This window comes from Sapajus apella, unplaced genomic scaffold (assembly GCF_009761245.1).
Source record: "Sapajus apella isolate SASKATOON/1434 unplaced genomic scaffold, GSC_monkey_1.0 scaffold50, whole genome shotgun sequence".
Taxonomy (NCBI): domain Eukaryota; kingdom Metazoa; phylum Chordata; class Mammalia; order Primates; family Cebidae; genus Sapajus; species Sapajus apella.
This window is the reverse complement of record NW_022436990.1, coordinates 5,214,723-5,239,738: the sequence shown is the minus strand read 5'-3', so window position 1 is coordinate 5,239,738 and position 25,016 is coordinate 5,214,723. Positions and strand designations below refer to the sequence as shown.

Below are 25,016 nucleotides of genomic sequence, written 5' to 3'. Positions count from 1 at the left end.
AATCATTTGCATTTAAAGCCAATCTGAACTAATATAAAAGTTCCAAAAATGTAGCACCAAGAACACAGTAGTGAGAGACGATGGAATTTGTTTAGAATACCATGTTCTGAAAGTGTCATGCAACCTTCTGTTAAATATTTGGTTCATTCCATTTTGTCATCCTGATTTGTATTCTGGAAGCCGTTAGAGGCTACAGGATTATTTCGTTACAACCACAACATATGTTGGTGAGCAAAATCCCTGATCAGTTGCAAAGTTCTTCCCCATTCACCCCAAAGAATAACGGTGCTTGAAAATCCCAAAAAGAGTTGTGGATTCCTAAGGCTCAACTTTCTGCACAAGGATACCAGTATGCAATTTGGTATCCTGAAATCAGTGAAACAAATTTCTTTGCTCCCGTTCCCCACTGTCATTCTTTTCCTGCTCTGAGGTCAGCACTCACAAGGCTTTTCAAGGGTATTTTGCCCCCTCACCTATGCATTCTTTGGCCTTTCCAAGAATTAGGACTTGACTATGCACATTCCATATTGCAGATAAATTCTTATTTCCTGAACCTTAGAACTCATATCTCTAAGGCAATGGCTCTTATAGTATAATCCATGCATTAGTGTTACTTGGGAACTTGTTAGAGGTGCATGTTCTGGAACTCCACCCTAGGTCTACCGAACAAGAGACCCTGGGGGTAGAGCCTCAAAATCTGTATTTTTAATAAGGCTTTGGGTAACTCTGATGCATGCTGAAGTTTGAGAACCCTTCACTTAGAGTATTCCCGGGTGTTCTAGCTAAGGCTGTGTGTGCTGAGGCCGATAGCCACCAACCCAAGGTTACCTCCATGGAGGAGGTATGTGGGATGCTGAGGGACTGTAATGGCTGTGGCTCTATGAGAGGATCGGGAAGTCACAGCTGGGTGATTTTAGGGCCTGCTTGAGGTAGGTCCATTACAGCATATGAGGCAATGTCACAGTGTAGTCACTGAAAGAAGCTTATGCAGGAGAGGACTGAGTGTCTCAGATAGGGGATCTGACAATTCCTCAGCCAGTCTGCTCTGTTAAGGGAAGATAAGTGGAAATTGGAGATTTAAAATTCTCACTCTCATTCACATCTCCTTGTATGTTAACATCCCATATTTCAGTTTTCTACTTCTTGTCTAGTAGCTTCATTACCTTGGTGCATAAAGTTTAGAGGATACTTAATAGGTACTGCAACGACTCTTTGGTCTGAAAGAAGTAGTCAACTGAACACACGATTTTTGTAATCATTATTGTTGTCTTAATGACTTAAAGCTCCATGATCTCCCGATGCCTGGCCTTCCACCTGAACATCATTCCCTGCTAACACTGGTGATGTATGACAAGTTTTTATATCACCACTTGCTGTGGATTACTTGTGTCCTATTTTAACCTGGCAAGGAAGTTATCCTAGAATCCTTTGTGTATGTGTGTGTGTGTGTGTTTCCTGAGTCCATCTCTGGTACCAATTACTTTATCAGTCAAGATTCCAATAGTAAACAGCACTCAGGATAATTCTGGGAGGTTATGGTAAAGGAGAAATTTACAAAAATGTCAAAGTACAAGGAAATCAGAAATGATAATGCAGTATCCTGGGGCTAAAAATGTAAAGCCATTTTCTACTCTTAAGTTTGAGAGGACAAAAAAAAAAAGCAGTGATGACTAGAACCTGAAAGAAAAGAGTTGTATAGAAATGATTTTCTTGAAAGCAGTAGTGATCTTTGTTCAAGGATCCTGGCTAGTTTGAGAAGGCTCTTCATGAGGAAGCCAGAGGAATAAACACCTTGACTTCACTCTCCTCCTTCCCTCTGTTGGGGTTCCTAATTGGATGAACTTTATGAGAAGACAGAGATCATGGGATCCTATGGCTATAGTGTGTACATATCAGTTTTCTGGGACAGGGAGCAAGATGAGAAGGTTAGAAATGAATGTGGAGGTGCAAACAAAATGTATCTGGCATAGAACGCCTTTCTAAAGAGTCATTTGGTCAGAAAGATGAATTGAGAAGGAGCCAGCCAGTCAGAAGGGCTGAAAAAAGCAGTGGCCTTGAGGCTTGCTCCAGGATGATGTAGGGAATGAGGGGTACAGTAGTGGTGTCAGAGATCTATGCTGGCACCTGATCATGGGGTCTTACAGACCGTGGTGAAGAGCTTGATTGCATACTTATTAGGGGAAGCTCTTGGAGGTGTGACACGATCTTATTTACATTTGTAAGACAAAAACAAAAATTATGCCTGGCTGCCATGCAGATAAGGAATTAGACAAAGGGCAAAAGTAGAAGCAGGGAATTAAGAAATTATTATACTCTAAGAAGAATAGATGATGGTGGTTTGCACTAGAATGTGGAAAGAAATGGAGAATTTATTAAAATAAGGAAAGGGAAGGAAATGGAGTTTTCTTACCTTTATTCTCCTAGTGTTTAGTATTTCTCGTGGTACATACTCAGTAAATATGAAGTGTTAGAGTAAATTTTTTTTCTTCCATTAGAGTGAGTTTATTCTTATTTCCTACGGCTAGTACAGTACCAGCCATATGGCACATGTTGCTCGATGAAGACTATATCGACAAAGAAGAATTTGAGAAGGCTAATCCTAGACTTACAGCATTTGAGAGCATATATTAGGTATTATTTAATTTAAAAGCCTACTAGAGAAGGGTACGACTGGGATATTTAGCTGACAGTCTGTGGTGTAGTCAACTCTTGCCTTCTTCCCGCTGCCTGAAGTTAATGTCCTCTTTAATCTCTTGCATGGCATTTTTTCCCTCACATTTCTTACTTTCTTAATTCTCCATTATAATTGCTGAAAGGTGCATTGACCCCATTTTTTCAGTACTCTAAGGAGGCTACATCTTTAAAAACAGTCTTTTGCTTTTATAAACTTCACAGAGATTCTTCATACAGTGTTGCCATTTTATTAAATGAGGAGAACTTGTGCATAAAATTAGCATGTAATTTTGTTTTGATAATAGAAGTAGTAGTTATGTGTGTGGCTGAGTTGATTTACTGATTAGAAAGATGATTGTATTTCTGTAATTAAAAAAAATCACTCTTTTAAAAACTAGATCAGAATCTCATGGAATACTTCCTGAACAGAAGAAATATTTGTTCAAAGTTCCATTATATGAACGTCAAATACGCTGTCCCAGCTTACCTTTGTATTTAAATTTTGAAAAATTCGTCCAAATGAAGGGAGGAATTCCAGAAAATAGTGATCCTCGGACATGGGCTCTTGATACGCTCATTGAGCACAAATATCAGCGTACGCCTATAAAAGAGAAAGTTGATAAAATATCTGTTCTTAAGGACCCACCTGAAATAGAAAAAGAACCACCAAAACTAAAATTAAATGATAATGTGGAGTCCAATCTTCCACCAGAAGTCATTAAACATTACGAATCTGAAGTGAAGATTTTGACTGAAGAAATAAATAATCAGACAGAATATCCTGTATTTGCATATTGTAGGCGTGGAGCTATTTATAGGAAACTGGGAAAGTTGCAAAGTGCCATGAATGATCTACAGAAAGTAAGTTTTATTTAACCAAAATAGTAATATTCACCATTTACACTTGCTTTTAATTATACAGTAATTTTGCTGAAATTTTGCACAATGAATGTTTATAGTATAGCATGTGGAATTATAACAGTATGATTATTTGCATTTTCAAATAATTAATATTAAAAACATAATTTTAGTTTGTCAGATTGGGAGGTTTTATTTTATGTTGTATACATACAAAGCCACTGGGATTTTCAGTCGTGTTTGAAAATTTATTTGATAGGATATCCTCCTTTAGCAAATCAACTTTAACTGAATGTATACATATATTTTCTAGGCAATGCTCTTGGAACCATTGTTTCTCAATGCCTATTGGCACCGACATTTAATTTATCTTTTCCAAGACAAAATTAATGAAGCTTTGGATGACTTGAATTATATACATAAATATAATAAAAATAATACAGGTGGGTTGTCTGTAGTGACAGTTATATTACACAGATTTTGACCTCAGCCTTTGTCATTTGTTGGTACTATAAAGATACACAAATCACTAGATATACATCATGAAAATGACTTTCCTCAATTAAATTTTTTACTCTTGTTATTGTAAATCCAGGGCTCATACAATCCTTTAGTGTTTTTAAAATATTTATCATGGTTTGAAAGATTATTGTCCTTGATATATATTGCAGTAAATTGATTCCTTACTGCTTATCTCACAACTGAAGAATATGAAATTAAAATTGTTAGTTATAGAAGTAATTTACAAATATCTCTTTGATTTATGTGATTTGATCACACCTGTCTGAGTTAGAGTTATTGTATACCTAGGATTTCTTGCTTGTATGAAATCTATACCTTTGCCCTTATGTACTATCCTGCAACCAACTTGAAGCACTAGACATGGAACTTTCTAGGAATATGAAAATGTGATATTCATCTGTGTATCCCCAGCACTTACAACATACCCATAAAATAAAACATGAGCTTAATAAATGATTTTTGACCTGTGTTGATTTCTGCTAAAAGTCTGTTAGGTTTTGTGTTATCATAACCTAACTTTTTACTATCATGATTAATGTATTATGAAAAAACATTTTAGACATATGGAGAGGCAAAAGGTAATTTTTGTTATTTCAAATTGAAAGTAACTTTAACAACAAATGAGCATTTATCCAGCCTTTGAGAACAAATTTGGCATTGTTGATATAAAAATTAAATGAAATGGACTTAGGTATGGTGCCTCACACCTGTAATCCCAGCACTTTGGGAGGCTGAGGTTGGCGGATGTCATGAGTCCAGGAGTTCAAGGCTAGCCTGGACAACATGATGAACCCCTGTCTGTATAAAAAAATACAAAAATTAGGTGGGTGTGGTGGCATGCATCTGTAGTCCCAGCTACATAGGAGGCTGATGAGGGAGGATTGCTTGAGCCCTGGAGGTTGAGGCTGCAGTGAGCTATGATTGTGCCACTGCACTCCAGTCTGGGTGACAGAAGGAGATCCTGCCTAAAAAATGAAATAAAATAAATTAGTTAAGAAGGCATAATAGAGAATAATTATTTTGACTTCATTTTTAGAGGGAGAAGGATTAATCTTTTAAAAATTTCATAATGAAGGGATTATAACACCAAATTTTATCTTTTTAATCTTCTTTAGAGGCATATTTATCAAAGGCAGAAATTTACAGAGGAAAAAAAGATGTAACTTTGGCAATTCTAAACTATACCCAGGCAATTAAATGCAGACCCACAGATGCTGATATCTATTTCAGGAGGGGTGAGATGCATGAAATAACAAACAAAGTACTGGCCATTGATGACTTTTCTAAAGTAAGGTTTATCTCATATAATTTTTGCCATTTATATTGTTTAGATTATGATATTCTCATGCAAATAGTACAGCAAGTTTTTGGAGGTCTTTTTGTATATATTATGTAATCAAAATTAATTTATTATAGGTTAGAAGTTAGAGTTTTCATTACTGGAATTAATGGTAGCACTATGTTAATTATTTTAAAACATTGGTGGCTGAATGAATTTACATCAGAATTGGGCATTGAGATAATGCTTAGGGGGACCCAGCTTTTCTAGCTGTCTCCTCTGGAGCCATGATACAGTGATTAAAGAAGCCTTTAAAAATTGCTTCTTACCTTTAAACATTAAAGAAAAATATTTTCTACGTTTTAACTACTGAATAGCTGATTCTTTTCTGCAGGGAACCTATCTGCTTTCGAAAAAACGGCTAACTGGTTCATTTATTTATTTATTCATTTATTCATTTGCTCACTTGCAAATATTTACTAAGGCACTGTTACAAATTATAATATTAAGACATTGTACCAATTATGATAAGTGCTATGAAGGAAATAAATATGATAGGAGAATAACTTACGTTTAGAAGATGTCAGAGAATTGAGGAAACGAACTTTCACCTGAACCGTAGTCAAGGCAAAGTATTCCCCTGATTGCAGTACAATTCTAACTCTGATCTCCTGACTTTAAACTCAAAATTCTTAGTCCTCACTGCAGTTAAGAATTTAGAAGCAATTATTTAAGTTATTTAATTTTCCATGTTCCTAACTTCCCTATTTATTAATCCATGACATCCATTTAACATTTTTCTGCTTGAGGAGAATATTATATGTTTTGTTAACTTCTGGCCTAGAAATGATGAAAAAGCTCTTTTGAAGATGCTGAAATTGTTAGATTATCTATTCTCTTCATTTCCACTATCCTGCACCAATAGTTTAGAAACAGAATAATGCAGCACACTGAGGTCAAACAAATTTTGAAACCTTAAGGATTTTTGTTTTTTTCTATTTTAAAAATACTTGCTCACCTCCTTTTTGCTTCAATTCTTTTCTACTAACAATAGGTGAAGAGCTTTATAACTGATACATGACTTAGTCTGTTCCCTCTAATACTTTGTATGTCAATGTAAAATGAATGAGGCATGTCAATACCAATTCAATTCTCTTCTCCATTTTAATGGCTAGATTAATCTATATTTTATTTGATTGAATCAGCCTTGTTATAATCTAATATGTTAAATCTTTAATTAGAATAAAATGCTGTAATAGATCCAATGAACTTCACTCTAGCTGAACAATTCACTTATGTGTTTTTATCAGCAAAAATTTCAGAGGGCAGAACTTGGGCTTCTTGTATATGCTGTTTTTTTTTTTTTATCTCTGAGAAAATATTGCCTCTCTAGAATTCGATGATGGAAAAATATCTCCTAAAGATATGCTCTTTAGATACAGTTCTGAAAATTTTGACGTCTTCAGGTGATTTTCTTTTATTAACCTGAAGTTAAAAACACAGCTTTAGATCACTGATGTGACTATATACTTAGTTTTTTTTTTTCATTTTGTGATGTTTATGTACCTCCCCCTGTCTCTGTAGTGTATTTTTTATGATCCCAAAAGAACAGATGCATTATTGAAACGTGGGCTGTTTTATTATGAAAATGAAAACTGGTTTGCAGCCATCCAGGATTTTACGGCCTTGTTAAATATAGATCACCAAAATTCTCAAGCAAGGTAAGAATGATTTTAGATGTCATTTTTGAAATTATTATTTGAAATACATTTTCAGAAAAGAAAATTGCTTGAAATATATCAGACAGCTCTTTAAAAACAATGTATCAATTTTCAGTGCCTTCAGGAAATGAAATATCCTTGCCTACACCCTAATGGTGTGGGTAACAGGTGTAAATGACAATTTAAAATTGTTTTATTTGCATTTCCTAAATACTAGTTATATTATCAATTTCTAAAGCCTTGCCTACCACCTTGCATCTCGTCTTTATATCCTTTGTACTTTTTGCACAGAAAACTATTCATACAGATTCTTGTAGTATCTTTTATTTACTTATTTATAGAGACTGAGTCTCACTCTATCACCTTGTCTAGGGTGCAGTGACGCAGCAGTGGCTCACTGCAGACTTGACCTCCTGGGCTCATGCGATCCTCCCACCTCTGCCTCCCAAATAGCTAAGAGTACAGGACTGTGCTGCCACAGCCAGCTAATTTTTCTTCTTCTTCTTTTTTTTTGAACTCCTGGCTTCAAGGGATATACTATCTTATTGTATTGTATATTAAACTTTGTGCGTAGTGCAGTTTTCCTTTGTGCATAGTACAGTTTTCATTTTGTTGCTTTTCTTTTAATAGAAAATTTGTTTTGAATTGGTATAAAATATGTATGTACTCATGTTGACTCTTCTTTTTACTTGCAGTTTATAATTAAATCATTTTTAAAATATTATTTTAAGTTCTGAGATACATGTGCAGAACGTGCAGGGTTGTTACATAGGTATACATGTGCCATGGTGGTTTCCTGCACCCATCAACCCATCATCTACATTAGGTATTTCTCCTAACGCTATCCTTCCCCTAACCCCCATGCCCCAATAGGCCCCAGTGTGTGATTTTCCCCTCTCCGTGTCCATGTGTTCTCATTGTTCAACTCCCACTTATGAGTGAGAACATGAGGTGTTTGGTTTTCTGTTCCTGTGTTAGTTTGCTGAGAATGACGGTTTCCAGCTTCATCCATGTCCCTGCAAAGGACATGAACTTATTCTTTTTTTTGACATGGAGTTTTGCTCATCACCCAGGCTGGAGTGCAATGGCATGATCTTGGATCACTGCAACCTCCACCTCCTGCATTCAAGCGATTCTCCTGCCTCAGCCTCCTAAGTGGCTGGGATTACAGACATCTGCCACCATACCTGGCTGATTTTTGCATTTTTAGTAGAGGTGGGGTTTCACCATGTTGGCCAGGCTGATTGTGAGCTCCTGACCTCAGGTGATCTGCCTGCCTTGACCTCCCCAAGTACTAGGATTACAGGTGTGAGCCACAGTGCCTGGCCTAAACACGTTCTTTTTTAGGGCTGCATAGTATTCCATGGTGCATATGTGCCACATTTTCTTTATCAGTCTATCATTGATGGGCTTTTGGGTTGGTTCCAACTCTTTGCTATTGTAAATAGTGCTGCAATAAACATACGTGTCTATATAGTAGAATGATTTGTAATCCTTTAGGTATATACCCAGTAATGAGATTGCTGGGTCAAATGATATTTATGATTGTAGATCCTTGAGGAATTGCCACACTGTCTTTCATAATGGTTGAACTAATTTACACTCCCACCAACAGTGTAAAAGTGTTGCTGTTTCTACATATCCTCATCAGCATCTGTTTCCTGACTTTTTAATGATCATCATTCTAACTGGCATGAGATAGTATCTGACTGTGGTTTTGATTTGCATTTCTCTAGTGACCAGTGATGATAAGCTTTTTTCATATGTTTGTTGGCCGCATAAATGTCTTCTTTTGAGAAGTGTATGTTCACATTCTTTGTCCACTTTTTGATGGGGTTGTTTATTTTCTTGTAAATTTGTTTAAGTTCCTTGTAGATTCTGGATATTAGACCTTTGTCACTTGAATAGATTGCAAAACTTTTCTCCCATTCTGTAGGTTGCCTTTTCACTCTTATGATAGTTTCTTTTGCTGTGCAGAAGCTCTTTAGTTTAATTAGATCCCATTTGTCCATTTGGCTTTTGTTGCCATTGCTTTTGGTGTCTTAGTCATGAAGTCTTTGCCCATGCCTATGTCCTGAATCGTATTGCCTAGGTTTTCTTTTAGAGTTTTAGGTATTACATTTAAGTCTTTAAGCCATCTTGAGTTAATTTTTGCATAAGGTGTAAGGAAGGGACGCAGTTTCTGTTTTCTTTCCCCATTGTTGTTTTTATCAGGTTTGTTGAAGAGCAGATGGTCGTAGATGTGTGGTGTTATTTCTGAGGCCTCTGTTCTGTTCCATTGGTCTATATATCTATTTTGGTACCAGTACTATGCTGTTTTGGTTACTGAAGGCTTGTAGCATAGTTTGAAGTCAGGTAGTGTGATGCCCCTAGCTTTGTTCTTTTTGCTTAAGGATTGTCTTGGCTAAACAGGCTCTTTTTTGGTTCCATATGAAATTTAAAGTAGTTTTTTTCTAATTCTGTGAAGAAAGTTACTGGTAGCTTGATGGGAATAGTATTGAATCTATAAATTACTTTGGGCAATATGGACATTTTCATAATACTGATTTTTCCTATCATGAGCATGGAATGTTTTTCCATTTGTTTGTATCCTCTCTTATTTCCTTGAGCAGTGGTTTGTAGTTCTCCTCAAAGAGGTCCTTCACATCCCGTGTAAGCTGTATTCCTAAGTATTTTATTCTCTTTGTAGCAATTGTGAATGGGAGTTCACTCATGATTTGGATCTGTTTGACTATTATTAGTGTATAGGAATGCTTGTAATTTTTGTACATTGATTTTGTATCCTAAGACTTTGCTGAAGTTGCTTATCAGCTTCAGGAGTTTTAGGGCTGAGACAATGGAGTTTTCTAAATATACAATCATATCATCTGCAAGAAAAGAAAATTTGACTTCCTGTCTTCCTATTTTAATACGCTTTAATTTTTTTCTCTTGCCTGATTTGCCTGGCCAGAACTTCCAACACCGTGTTGGATGAGAGTGGTGAGAGAGGATATCTTTGTCTTGTACCAGTTTTCAAAGGAAATGTGCTTTTGTCCATTTGGCTTGATATTGGCTATCGGTTTGTCATAAATAGCTCTTATTATTTTGAGATATATTCCATTAATACCTAGTTTACTGAGAGTTTTTAGCATACAGGAATGTTGAATTTTACTGAAGGCTTTTTCCACATCTATTGAGATAATCGTGGTTTCTGTCATTGATTCTGTTTATGTGATGGATTATGTTTATTGATTTGCATATGTTGAACCAGCCTTGCATCGTAGGGATGAAGCTGACTTGATTTTGGTGGAAAAGCTTTTTGATGTGCTGCTGGATTTGGTTTGCCAGTATTTTATTAAGGATTTTCACATTAATATTCATCAGTGATATTGGCCTGAAATTTTCGTTTTTTGCTGTGTCTCTGTCAGGTTTTGGTATCAGCATGATGCCTCATAAAATGAGTTAGGGAGGAGTCCCTCTGTTTCTGTTGTTTGGAATGGTTTCAGAAGGCATGGTGCCAGCTTCTCTTTGTACCTCTGGTAGAATTTGTCTGTGCATCCATCTGGTCCTGGGCTTTCATTGGCTGGTAGTCTATTAATTACTGCCTCAGTTTCAGAACTTGTTGTTGGTCTATTCAGGGATTTGACTTCTTCCTGGTTTAGTCTTAGGAGTGTGTATGTGTCCAGGAATTTATCCATTTCCTTTAGATTTTCTAGTTTATTTGCATAGAGGTGTTTGTAGTATTCTCTGATGGTAGCTTGTATTTTTGTGGGATCAGTGGTCATATCCCCTTTTTCAGTTTTTATTGTATCTATTTGATTCTTCTCTCTTTTCTTCATTAGTCTAGCTAGAGGTCTATTTTGTTAATCTTAAAAAAAAAACTGCTGGATTCATTGATTTTTCGAGGAGTTTTTCATGTCTGTCTCCTTCAGTTTTGCTCTGATCTTAGTTATTTCTTGTCTTCTGCTAACTTTTAAATTTGTTTGCTCTTAGTTCTCTAGTTCTTTTAATTGTGATATTAGGGTGTCATTTTAAATCTTTCTTGGTTTTTCTTGTGGGCATTTAGTGCTATAAATTTCCCTCTTAACACTGCTTTAGCTGTGTCCCAAAGATTCTGGTATGTTTTATCTTTGTTCTGATTGATTTCAAAGAACTTATTTATTTCTACCTTTATTTTGTTATGTACCCAGTAGTCATTCAGGAGCAAGTTGTTCAGTTTCCAAGTAGTTGTGCAGTTTTGAGTGAGTTTCTTATTCCTGAGTTCTAATTTGATTGCACTGTGGTCTGAGATACTGTTTGTTATGATTTCTGTTCTTTTGCATTTGCTGAGAAGAGTTTTACTTCCACTTATGTGGTCATTTTTAGAGTAAGTATAATGTGGTGCTGAAAAGAATGTATATTCTGTTGATTTGGGGTGGAGAGTTATCCAGATGTCTATCAGGTCTACTTGGTCCAGAGCTGAGTTCAAGTTCTGAATATCCTTGTTAATTTTCGATCTCATTGATGTGTCTAATATTGACAGTAGAGTGTTAAAATCTCCTACTATTATTGTGTGGGAATCTAAGTCTCTTTGTAGGTCTCTAAGAACTTGCTTTATGAATTTGGGTGCTTCTGTATTGGGTGCATATATATTTAGTATAGTTTATTCTTCTTGTTGCATTGATCCCGCTACCATTATATAATGCTCTTCTTTGTCTTTTTTGATCTTTGTTGGTTTAAAGTCTGTTTTATCAGAGACTAGTATTGCAACGCTTGCTTTTTTTTTTTCTATTTGCTTGGTAAATATTCCTCTATCTCTTTATTTTGAGCCTCTGTGTGTCTTTGCACGTGAGGTGGGTCTCCTGTATACAGCACACCAATGGATCTTGACTATTTAATTTGCCTGTCTGTGTCTTTTAATTGGGGGATTTAGCTCATTTACACTTAAGGTTAATATTGTTTTGTGTGAATTTCATCCTGCCATCATGATGCTAGCTGGTTATTTTGTACATTAGTTGCAACTTCTTTATAGAGTCATTGGTCTTAAATTTTGGTGTGTTTTTGCAGTGGCTGGTACCAGTTTTTCCTTCCATATTTACTGCTTCCTTCAGGAGCTCTTGTAAGCCTGGCTTGGTGGTGACAAAATCCATCATCATTTGCTTGTCTGAAAAGGATTTTATTTCTCCTTTGCTTATGAAGCTTAGTTTGGCTGAATATGAAATTCTCAGTTGAAAATTCTTTTCTATAAGAATGGTGAATATTGGCCCCCACTCTCTTCTGGCTTGTAGGCTTTCTGCAGAGAGATCTGCTGTTAGTCTGATGGGCTTCCCTTTTACAGATAACCTGACCTTTCTTGCTGGCTGCCCTTAACATTTTTTCCTTCATTTCAACTTTGGAGAATCTGATGATTATGTGTCTTGGGGTTGCTCTTCTCAAGGAGTATCTTAGTGGTGTTCTATGTATTTCCTGCATTTAAATGTTGGCCTGTCTTGCTGTGTTGCAGAAATTCTCCTGGATAATATCCTGAAGTGTGTTTTCCAACTTGGTTCCATTCTCCCTATCACTTCCAGGTACACCAATTAATCATAGGTTTTGTCTTTTCACATAGTCCCATATTTCATGGAAGCTTTTATCATTCCTTTTCATTCTTTTTTCTCTAATCTTGTCTTCACGCCTTACTTTGGTAAGTTGAACTTTAATCTCTGATATCCTTTCTTCTGTTTGATTGATTTGACTATTGATACTTGTGTATGCTTCACAAAGTTCTTATCCTGTGTTTTTCAGCTCCATCAGGTCATTTGTGTTCCTCTCTAAAGTGGTTATTCTAATTAACAGTTCCTGTAACCTTTTATCAAGGTGTTTAGCTTCCTTGCACTGGGTTAGAACATGCTTCTTTATCTCAGAGGAATTTGTTATTACCCACCTTCTGAAGCCTGCTTCTGTCAGTTCGTCAATCTTCTTCTCTGTCGTGCTTTGTCCCATTGCTGAAAGGAGTTGAAATCTTTGGAGAAGAGGCATTCTGGTGTTTGGAATTTTCAGCTTTTTTGCACTGGTTCTTCCTCATCTTCATGGTTTATCTACTTTTGATTTCTGAGGCTGATGATCATTGGATGGGGTTTTTGTGTGGGTTTTTTTTTTTTATGTTGATGCTTTCTGTTTGTTAGTTTTTCTTCTAAGAGTCAGGCCCCTCTTCAGCAGATCTGCTGCAGTTTGCTGGAGGACTACTCCAGACCCTGTTTTCCTGGGTATCACCAGTTAAGGCTGCAAAACAGCAAAGTTTGCTGCCTGCTCCTTCCTCAGGAAGCTTTTCTCCAGAGGGACATCAGCCTGATTCCAGTCAGAGCTCTCCTGTGTGAAGTGTTTGTCACCCCTGGTCAGGAGGTCACCTCCAATCAGGAGGCCCAGGGGTCAATGACACACTTGAGGAGGAGCTCAAGTGCTATGCTTAGAGAATCCTTCTTGTCAGGAACAGCTGCTCTCTTCAAAGCCGGCAGGCAGGAACATTTAAGTACATTGAAGCTGTACCCACAGCTGTCCCGTCTGGTACTCTGTCCCAGGGAGATGGGAGTTGTGTCTATAAGCCCCTAACTAGGGCTGCTGCCTTTCTTTCAGAGATGCTCTGCCCAAATGAGGAGGAATCTAGAGAGGCAGTCTGGCCACATCCACTTTACTGCACTGTGGTGAATTCTGCCCAGTCCAAACCTTCCGGTCTCCTTCGCACTATCAAGGGAAAACTGCCTACTCAGGCCTCTGTAATGGTGGACGTCCCTCCCTCCACCAAGCTTGATCATCCCAGCTGTACTTTAGACTGCTGTGCTGGCAGTGAGAATTTCAAGTCAGTGGTTCTTAGCTTTCTGGGCTCTGTGAGAGTGGGACCTGCTGAGTGAGACCACTTGGCTCCCTGGCTTCAGTTCCCTTTGCAGGGGAGCAAACGGTTCTGTCTCATTGGGGTTCCAGGTTTTGCCACTGAGGTATGAAAAAGAACTCCTGCAGCTAGCCCAGTATCTGCCCAAACAGCCACCCACTTTTTTGCTTGAAACCCAGGGACCTGGTGGTGTAGGCACACAAAGGATTCTCCTGATCTGGGGACTGCAAAAACCATGGGAAAGTGTAGTATCACATATTTTGCTTAACATAATTCTCCCAGGTTAATTTGTATTGTTGTAAATGATAGGATTTTCCTCTTTTTTTTTAAGGCTGAATAGTATTTAATTGTGTATATATACCACATTTTCTTTGCTTATTCATCTATTTTTAGACACTTAGCTTGATTTCATAACTTGGCTATTATGAATAATGCTATAAGAAACGTAGAGTACATACCTCTCTTTCACATACCAATTTCAAATACTTTGGATATATACCCAGAAGTGGAATGCTGGACCATAAAGTCAGCATATGAAGTTAGTTTTGAGATGGTACCTCAAAAACTAAACTCTATTTTTAGTTTTTGAGCTACCACCATACTGTTTTTCATAATAGCCGAATTAATTTCAAATCCCACCAATGGTGTACAAGGGTTCCCTTTTCTCAACATCCTCACCAAATTTGCTATCTTTCATCTTTTGATAATAGTGTGAGGTGATAGCTCAGTTTGTTTTTAATTCACGTTTCCCTATTGATTCCCTAAATGATGTTGAGCATTTTTTTCATATATCTGTTGCTAGTTTGTATGTTTTCTTTTAAGAAATATTTACATAGCTCCTTTGCCTCTTTTTTAATTGAGTGGTTTTCTTCCATTCTGAAAATTGATTCTTCACTCTGTTTCCTTTGCTGTGCAGAAGCTTTTTAGTTTGATATAATGCCACTTGTGTAGTTTTGCTTTTTTAAAAAAATTCTATGTATGTGGTATATTACATTGATTTATTTATATGTGTTGAACCACCTTTGTGTTACTAGGATAATTCTCCTTGAGCATAGTGTATCCTTCTTTTAATATGCTGTTGCATTCAATTTGCTCATATTTTGTTGATGATTTTTGCATCTATGTTGGTAAGAGACATTGGTATGTGTTTGTGTTCTCTTTGCCTGGCTTTAATAATAGGGTAATGCTGCTTTAATAAAGTGAATGAGGAAGTATTTTCTTCTTTATTTGTTGGGAGATTTTGAGAAGGCTTGGTATTAATTCTTTAGGCATTTGGTAGAATTTACTGTTGACACATTCTGGTCCTGGGCTTGTTTGTTTTTTGATGACTGATTCAACTTCTTCATTTGATATGGTCTATTCAGGCTTTCTATTTCTTCTTGAGTTGGTTTTGGAAGTTTGTATATTTCTAGGAATTTGTTCATTTCTTCTAAGTCCTTCTAATTGGCTAGCATACAATTTTTCATAGCATTCTTTTATATACTACTACTTTTTATTTCTCCAAAGGCAGTAGCAATGTCCCCACTTTCTTATTTTAGTAATTTGAGTCTTTCCTTCTTGGTCAGTCTAGCTAAAGAATTGTCAATTTTGTTGATCTCCTAAAACACCAACATTTGGCTTTGTTGATTCTATTGTTTTTCTATTTTCCATTTCATTTATCTTTGCTCTAATCTTTATTATTTCCTTCCTTCTGCTTGCTTTAGGTTTAGTTTTCTCTTATTTTTCTAGGCTTATTAAGGCAGAAAGTAAGTTAACTAGTTTGAGATCTTTCTTCTTATTTAATGTATAAATTTATAGTTATACATTTCTCATTGCTTTGCTGCATCTCCTAAGTTCTGGCATTTTTTTTTTCATTCGTCTCAAAGTGCTTTTTAATTTCCTTTGTAATTTTCCCCATTGATCTATCTGCCATTTAATTTTCACATACCTGTGAATTTCTCATATTTTTTTCTGTTTTTGTTTTCTAGTTTTATTCCATTCGAGTCAAAAAAATATACTTTGTATGATCCATCTTTAAAATGTACTGGGACTTTCGGTATGGACTAACATATGCTTTGCCCTAAAAATGTTCCAAATGTGCTTGAGAGAAATGTGTACTCTGCTGTTGTTAGATGAAGTGTTCTGTATACATTAGGTCCAGTTAGCTTATACTATTGTTCAAGTCCTTGGTTTCATTGTTGAACTTCTGTCTAGTTGTTCTAGTCATAGTTGAAAGTGAGGTATTGAAATCTCTAACTATTATAGAATTGTTTATGTCTCCCTTCAATCCCATTAGTCTTTGCTGCATATGTTTTGGGGCTTTGTTTTTGACTGTGTTTATAATTGTCATGTCTTCCTGATTGATAAATTCTTTCATCAATATTTACTGGTTTTCTTTGTCCCTTTAATAATTATCACCTTAAAATCCATTTTGTCTGATATGAGCAAAGCTACTCCCACTCTATTTTGGCTAATATTTGTATAGAATACCTTTTCCCATCCTTTTACTTTCAACTGTTTTGTATCTTTTGATCTGAATTGAGTTTTTTTTTTTCTAGATAACATGTAGCTATATTATGGTTTGTAAAAATTCATTCTTCCAATATCTTCCTTTAAATGAGACAATGTAACCTATTTACAGTTAATAAAATTAATGCTAAGGAAGGGCTATCTCCTCCCTTTTGCTATTTGTTTTTTATATGTATCATATGTTTTTTGTTTTTCAATTTCTCCATCATTGCCTTCTTTTTTAATTGTTTTTTTTCTACCATTTTGATTTCCTTCTCATTTCTTTTAGTGCATAATTTTTAGTTATTGTATTAGTGATTACCTTGGAATAATAAATAAGATGTTAGTTTATAATAATGTAGTTTGAATTAGTATCAACTTAGTTTTAATAGTCTACAAAAATTTTGCTTTTATATGTTTGTCCCCAACTTCATGTTGTTATTGTCACAAACCGCATCTTTTTAAACATTTAAAACATTTATTTTAGAGACAGAATCTCACTCTGTGGCCCAGGCTGGAATAGAGTGGTGCAATCACAGCTCTCTATAGTCTTGAACTCCTAGGCTCAAGTGATCCTCCTGCCACAGCCTCCCAAGTAGCTAGGATTACAGGTGCACACCACTACACCTAATTAATTTCTTTTTGTTGTAGAGAGGCACAAAATTTAAATTAAAAATTTGTAGCCCAGGTTGGTTTCAAACGTTTGGCCTCAAGCATTTCCCCCACTTTGATCTCCTAAAGTGCTGGGATTACAGACATGAGCCACTGGATTTTACCACAAATTACATCCTTATACATTGTATGCTCAGTAACATAGACTTATAATTATTGTCTTATGCATTTGTCTTTTATGTCACATAGAACAAAAATAGTAATTAGAAACCAAAAGTACTATAATACTGGTTTTTATATCTACCTATTTGTCACTTTCATTGGTGTTCTTTACTTCTTTGTATGGCATCAAGTTTCCGTTTAGTGTCTTTCATGTCAGCCGTAGGGACTCCTTTCAGCCTTTTTTGTAAAACAGGTTTACTGGTAATGGACTTCTTCAGGTTTTATTTACTTGGAAATGCTTTGATTTTTCCTTCTTTTAAAGGCTAGTTTGCCAGGTATAGAATTCTTGCTTGACTTTTTTTTTTTTAAAGCACTTTAAATATGTTATCTACTGCTTTCTGATCTCTGTGCTTTCTAATGAGAAATTGGATGTTAGTCTTATTGCAGATCCCTTGTATATGACGAGTCACTTTTCTCAGTGCTTTCAACATTCTCTCCCACACCACCCTCCAAGATTTTCTTTGTCTTTGGTTGTTGACAGATTGATCATAATGTACCTCTATGTAAGTCTCTTTTAATTCATTCTAATTCGAGTCCTTGAACTTCTTAGATTAATACATTTATTTCTTTCATTGAATTTGGGAAGTTTTCAATCGTTCATTATAAAAATTGTTATTCTCCTTTCTTTTTCTCTTCCTGTTGGAATTCACAACATATGCATATGTTGATAAGCTCGATCATGTTCCATAAGTCTCTTAGGCTGTTTTTTTTTTTCCTTTAACTTTTTCCTTTCTGCTTCTCAGATTGAATAATCTCAATTGACCTGTGTCCAAGGTCTCTGAGTCTTCTTTTGCCCACTCAAATCTGATGTTGAAATCCTCTAGTGAATTTTTCATTTCATTTCAGTTACTGTACTTTTCAACTCCATAATTTCTATTTGTTTCCATTTTATAGTTTATTTATCAATCAATACCTATCAATGTCAATTTTTTTCTTTAGTTCTTTGTTCACAGTTTCCTTTAGCTCTATGAACAGATTTAAGATGGTTGATTTAAAGTCTGTATAGGAAGTCCAAAGTCTGGGCTCCCTCAGGGACAGTTTCTGTTAATTTCTCTTTGTCCTGTGAATAAGCTGTCCTTTCTTATTCCTTTGCATTACTTGCAATTTTTTTGTTGAAAAGTAGATATTTTGAATATTATAATGTGGCAACTTGGGATATCATATTCATTCTCCTTCCAGTGGCTTTCTATTGCTGCTGCTTGTCATTTGTTTCATGACTTTTCTGAACTGATTTTGTGAAGTCTGTACTTTTTGTCATGTGTACCCACTGAAGTCCCTGTTGTCAGGTAGTGATTTAATTGAGCTTTTCTTAACCTCCTGACACCAAAACCAAAACCAAAACCAAATCACTCTTTTGGTCCTTGCAAATTGACGTTGTTGGGGCCCTTCTCCAGTGCTTATCAAGGCAGTTATAACTTCAATGCCTTAGCTTTTACTTCCCATTTGCAGGAATCCTGAATCCACCAGAAGTTCTTCTTAGATCTTTTCTGTGCATGCTTCTAGCTCTGGGCTTTCATGTGACCTGCTGGACTCCTGGGATATGCGGAAACTTTTTAAAGCCTGTATTTCCCCAGATATCTCCTTCCCCAGCTTCTTCCTTCCAATACTTTTTAGTTTGTATATTGCTTTCCCCAACTGTTATCCATTGCCAAGGTGGCAGCAGTTAATACATTTGCTTTTAAATCCTTTTGATAAACACCATTCAGTATGACAGTTCAGCCCTGTGAAAGCTCTGACGCAGACAAAACAAAGGCAGACCTTGAGCTGATCCTTCACTGATCTACCAGACAGGTGAGAATACACAATCACAATTCACTGATAATTGTGTTCTTATTGCTTTCTTTCATATGAGCAAGGTGCATGAGAAATGTTCTCAAGGCCACCACTGATCTGGGAGGTAGGAGATTGTAAGAGAGTAAGTTAGAACATCATAGAGCTGCTCTTTTACCAAAACCCAAGTTTCCCCCCTTCATTAAGCATTTCCCTGTTGTCTTAAGTTATTAAATAGGCCTTAGAGTTTCATAAAATATTGATTCTGAGGTGTTTTTTTTTTTCAACTTACTCATTACTTTTGTGTAAGCATGGAGTTTTGAATTCCCTACTCTGCCATTTTTTGCTCAGCACTAATCCCCCAACTCTTTAAAAAAAATTCACTTGTCTTTAACTTAACAATAATTTTAGTGATAATAGGAATCTTCATCTTTTGAATTTAATGAAAATCCCTGCTAAAAGATAATAGTCATAATTTTTGAGCCATTTATTTTTTAATTATTTCAAGGGAGTATACTTTTATTCCTGTTTAAAATTTAATTTTCCTGTGATCTATATATAAGATGCTCATATTAATAGGTTTTCTAATTCCATTTTTGTTTCTTTTCTTTAACATTTATTTTAGGTTCTGAGGTACATATGCACATTTATGATATAGATAAATTTGTGTCACAGAGGTTTGTTGTACAAATTATTTCATCACCAAGGTGATAAGCACAGTAGCCAATAAATAGTTTTTTTGTTTCTTACCCTTCCTCTCTCCACTCTCAAGTAGGACACTGTGTCTGTTGTTCCCTTGTTTAAGTTCATGTTTTCTCAATATCTAGCTCCTACTTATAAGTGAGAACATTCAGTATTTGGTTTTCTGTTCCTGCATTAGTTTGCTTTAAATAATATCCTCCAGCTTCATTCATGTTACTGCAAAGGATGTGATTTTGTTCTTTTTTATGGCTGCATCATTTTCCATAGTGTATTATGTATTGCATTTTCTTTATTCAATCTGGCATTGATGGGAATTTAGATTGATTCTATGTCTTTGCTATTGTGAAAAGTGCTTCAGTGAACATATGCATGCATGTGTCTTTATGGTACAATGATTTCTCTTTCTTTGGGTATGTATTCAAAGACAGGATTGCTGGGTTGAATAGTAATTCTGCTTCGAGTTATTTGAGAATCCATCAAACTACTTTCCACAATGGCTTAAGTGATTTACATTCCCACTAGCAGTGTATTAGCATTCCCTTTTCTTGGCAACCTCACCAGTATCTATTGTTTTTGACATTTTAGTAATAGTCATTCTGACTGGTGTGAGATGGTATATCATTGTTTTGATTTGTATTTCTCTAATGATTAGTGATGTTGAGCATTTTTTTCATATGCTTATTGGCTACATGTATGTCTTCTTTTGTAAAGTATCTGTTCATGCCATTGGCCCACTTTTTAATGCTATTTTTGTTTGTTTGTTCATTTAAGTTCCTTATAGATTCTGGATATTAGACCTTTGACAGATTCACAGTTTAAAAATATTTTCTCCCATTCTGTAAGTTGTCTGTTTACTCTGCTGATAGTGTCTTTTGCTGTGCAGAAGCTCTTTAATTAGGACCCATTTGTCAACTTTTGTTTTTGTTGCAATTGCTTTTGGCATTTTCATCATGAAATCTTGGCTTGGTCCTATGTCCAGAATGGTATTTACTAGGTTTTATAGTTGTAGGTTTTGCATTTAAGTCTTTATCTTGAGTTGATATTTGTGCATGGTGTTAGGTAGGGGTTTGGTTTCAATCTTCTGCATATGCTAGCCAGTCATCCCAGCACCATTTATTAAATAGGGAGTCCTTTCCCCATTGCTTGTGTTTGTCAACTTTGTGTAACATTAGATGGTTTTAGGTGTGTGGTATTATTTCTGGGCTTTTTATTCTGTTCTATTGGTTTATGTGTCTGCTTTTGTACCAGGACCATGCTGTTTTGGTTGTTGTAACCTTGTAGGATAGTTTGAAAATGGGTTATGTGATGCCTCCATCTTCTTTCCTTTGGCTTAGAATTGCTTTGGCTTTTTGGGCTCTTTTTATAGTTCCATTTGAATTTTAAAATAGCTTTTTCTAATTCTGAGAAGAATGTCATTGGTAATTTGATAGAAATAGCATTGAATCTGTAAATTGCTTTGGGCAGTATGACCATTTTAACAATGTTTATTCTTCCTATCCATGAGCATGAAATGTTTTTTTCATTTGTTTGTGTCATCTCTGATTTCTTTGAGTGGTGTTTTGTAATTCTCATTGTAGAGAGCTTTCACCTCCCTAGTTAGCTATATTACTAGGTATTCTTTTTGTGGCTATTGTGAATGGGTTTGCATTCTTGGTTTGGCTTTCAGTTTGGATATTCTTGATATAGGGGAATGATACTGTTTTCTGTACGTTGATTTTTGTATCCTGAAACTTTGCTGAAGTTGTTGATCAGATTAATGAGATTTGGGGCAGAAACTATGGGGGTTTTCTAGGTATAGAATCATATCATCTGCAAATAGGGATAGTTTGATTTCTTTTCATCTAATTTGGAGTCCTACTTTTCTTTCTCTTGCCTGATTACTCTGGCCAGGACTTCCAGTACTATGGTCAATAGGAGTGCTGAGAGAGGGCATCCTTATCTTATTCTGGTTTTCAAGGGGAATGCTACCAGCTTTTGCACATTCAGTTTGATGTTGGGTGTAGTTTTTTCATAGACAGCTCTTGTTATTTTGAAGTATGTTCTTTCAATGTCAAGTTTTTAAAGGGTTTTTTTTTTTTAACATAAAGGTTGTTGAATTATATTGAAAAGCATTTTCTGCATCTGGTTTTTGTTTTTAGTTCTGTTTATGTGATGAATCACATTTATTGATTTGCTCATGTTTAAACAGCCTTGCATCTCAGGGATAAAGCCTACTTGCTCATGGCAGATTAGCTTTTTGATGTGCTGGTTCTCTCTCATCTTTATAAGCTGAAGTTCCTTCAGTCTTTGAAATTTGTGTCCTTTGTGTAGTTTTTTTTTAATGCTTTTATTTTCTTTGTAGTTTTGGGGGGTTTGATTGTGGTATAAGGTGGGTATGGTTGACTGGTTTTCTTTCTGGAAGATTATAGGGGCCTAAGTCTCAGCTCAGCACTCCTGGGCTGCATGTTCTAACTCTGGGGCAGTAGTATTAGATTTCTGTCTTTGTTTTCTGGCCCCTTGAGTTGGGAACCTGCTGTGCTAGAGGGGCCAAGTTGTTCCCAGACCACTGGCCACAACACTTTGATGGTTCCAGCCAATGTACTTCAGTGGGTCGTGGCAATAGGATCTGTGCTCCTTTGCACATGCCAGCAGCAGTGGCAGCATGGTGGGGGCATGCTTATCAGCTGGGATGGTGTGCTGGTGGGCAGGGGGATGTCAGTCTCTCTGTGGGTATTCACAATGACTGTGGTGGCAGCGTGGGGGGTGACAGGGACACTGGTGTCCATTAATGTGTTTGTGGCAGGGTTCAGGTGCTGATGGGTGTTGGGCTTATGGCCTTCATGTGTGTATTCTTTGTGTTCTTAGGGTGGCAGTTGCAGGTGTAGGGCTAGTGGTCTCTGTGTGTGCATTTGCACCGGCAGCAATGGCAGTTCAGGGAAGGAGGTGGGGCTACTGATCTCCATGTGTGTGTCTGCACCAGCAATGGTGGTCCAGCAGTTAGGGCAGCAGAGTGTGCTAATGCCAGCAGCTATTGGCATGGTGGGATGCACATGCAATTGCACATCAGTGGGGAAGGGATGGTGAAGTCTGCCCATGTGCATGTCCACCTGCAAAGTGATGAGGGAGTGGCCATTGATGACTGTGTGCCAGGAAAGCAATGTTGGGGAGGCCCTGGTGGGGTGAGGATGCAGGTGAGCTGGTGCCTGTCATCTGGAGCTGCTCTGCTGGAGCTCTCCAATAGTCAAGCATGGTCTGACAGTGCAAAAGTTATGATGTGGATGCCTGGGAGGCACCCTGGTTGGGCATCTAAGGCTTCCTAGCTGGTGTGGCCACCTGGGGTCCTGGGTGAGGCCAGCAGACATGGGAGGGCACTCAAGTTGGACTGGCATCATCTCTGGGGCAAGGTTGTCCTGGTCTATTGAGGTCCAATGACCCCCCTAAGGCTAAAGTCTCCCAGAGGAGCATGGCGGGCCTTGGGGAATGGGCATTACTAGCTGTGTGTCATTGCAGACTTTCCAGCTCCAAACCCTCTGGGCTTTGCATAATCTGGAATTTTGCCCCACTACCTCTCTCTGCCAGCTTAAGTGTCCATGGGGGTTATGGGGTCTACTGCTGCCGGGATTCCAGAAGTCTGTGGTGAGAGCAAGTTGCTTTCATAACAGGGTAAGGGTGAGTTGAGCAGCAAAGGAGCAACTTGCTCTCACCACCCATGCAGGGTTCCTAGGTTTATCTCACTTCAGTGTGTCATCTTTGTCCTCCTTCTGTCATTCTCAATGCATTTCCTCTGAAGATCTGCTGAGATTGCCAGTCTTTCTGATATCCATGTCCCTCAGTGACAGGTGTTTATTCTGTCTGTGACTAGTCGACCTGCTTAGAAGTTTTCTTGGCTTCCTTATTTTGAAGGACAAATGCTTCTTGACATTATATATTTTTGGGTAGAACATTTTAAATTTGTACTGAGTTTTCTTTCTCTTTAATATTTTTAATCTATATTCATAGTAAAATTGGTCACTAGTTTTCTAGTCAGATTTTGATTTCAGCATTTGACTTTTTCAAAATGGATTGTTTCATCTTAGAAACATGTCCTTTATTATTAGATATTTTTGCTCTTTGAAAGTTTGGAATACCTCACTTCTAAAGTTATCCCAGCTTATAGCCATTTGCTGAGAGGGCAAAATGTTTTGAAACTCTTTAGAAATTATTCCCTTGTTATTGGTCTATTTGGTTGTCTACTTCTTGAATTGAAGAGGCATTACTTGCAGAAAGTGATCAAATTAGTTGGAGGAGAATAAAAAGGTTAATTCAAGGTATTAGAAGATGGTGCTGTCTTGTGGGGGGCCTCATGCTTTTAAAGAATTGGCCTTATCCCATTACCAATAGGGGGTCATGGAAAGAAAGTTTTTAAGAGAGTAGATCTTTATTATATTATAGTAAAATTTTATCACTCCAGAACTAGGAATAAAGTAAAATAGTGGCCTAGGTGTGAGCTGATGAGGATTTGAAGTATTGATGAAGTTGAAACAAAAGAAGAAGCAAATGGAAAAGTCAGTCTGTTTGAATGAATGAATTAATTAATTAATGGCATGCTACACAGAATATTACAAAAGGTTTGTTCTGTAAGATTTTAAGTTCAGTAACATATTATATGCTCAGAATTAATTAGCAATATTCTTTAGTAGTTCATACTAATTAAAAATAAAAACAAAGCTCTTCTACTTGTTGGAAAATTAATGAAACATTGTTTTTCTCAACTTTTAAGTTCAGGGGTACATGTGCCAGATGTGTGTATAGTCACGTTTTTGTTGCATAGATAAATGTGTGCCATGGTGGTTTGATACACAGATCATTCCATAACCGAGGCATTAAGACTAGTATCCATTAACTATTCTTCCTGATACTCTCCCTCCCCTCACCCCATTTCCGACAGGCCCCAGTGTGTGTTGTTCCCTCCCACGCATTCATGTGTTCTCGTTATTCAGCTTCCACTTATAAGTGAAAACATGCAGTGTTTGATTTTCTGTTCCTATGTCAGCTTGCTGAGGATAATGGCTTCTAACTCCATCCATGTCCCTGCAAAAGACATTATCTCATTTTTTTTATGGCTGTGTAATGGTATATATGTACCAAATTTTCTTCATTCACTCTATTATTGATCGGCATTTTTCCGTGTCTTTGCTATTGTCAATAGCGCTGCAATGAACATACGTGTGCATTATCTTTATAATAGAACGACTTATATTCCTTTGGGTATATACCCAGTGACGGATTGGTGGGTCAAATGGTAATCCTGCCTCTAGGTCTTTGAGGAATCACCACGCTGTCTTCCATAATGGTTGAACTAATTTACACTCCCACCAACAGTGTAAAA

The 25,016-nt window shown here is 36.7% G+C and overlaps 1 protein-coding gene across 1 annotated transcript in view; it reads left to right on the top strand.

Annotated features, from left to right (window-relative positions):
* The window catches only part of TTC6 (tetratricopeptide repeat domain 6), a 259,315-nt gene that overhangs the window by 162,391 nt on the left and 71,908 nt on the right, over positions 1-25,016 (top strand). The window contains exons 13-16 of the mRNA XM_032242507.1: positions 3,072-3,534; positions 3,845-3,974; positions 5,169-5,341; positions 6,917-7,053. Of these exons, the coding sequence (XP_032098398.1) occupies positions 3,072-3,534; positions 3,845-3,974; positions 5,169-5,341; positions 6,917-7,053 (903 nt within the window). The remainder of the gene's footprint in view (positions 1-3,071; positions 3,535-3,844; positions 3,975-5,168; positions 5,342-6,916; positions 7,054-25,016) is intronic.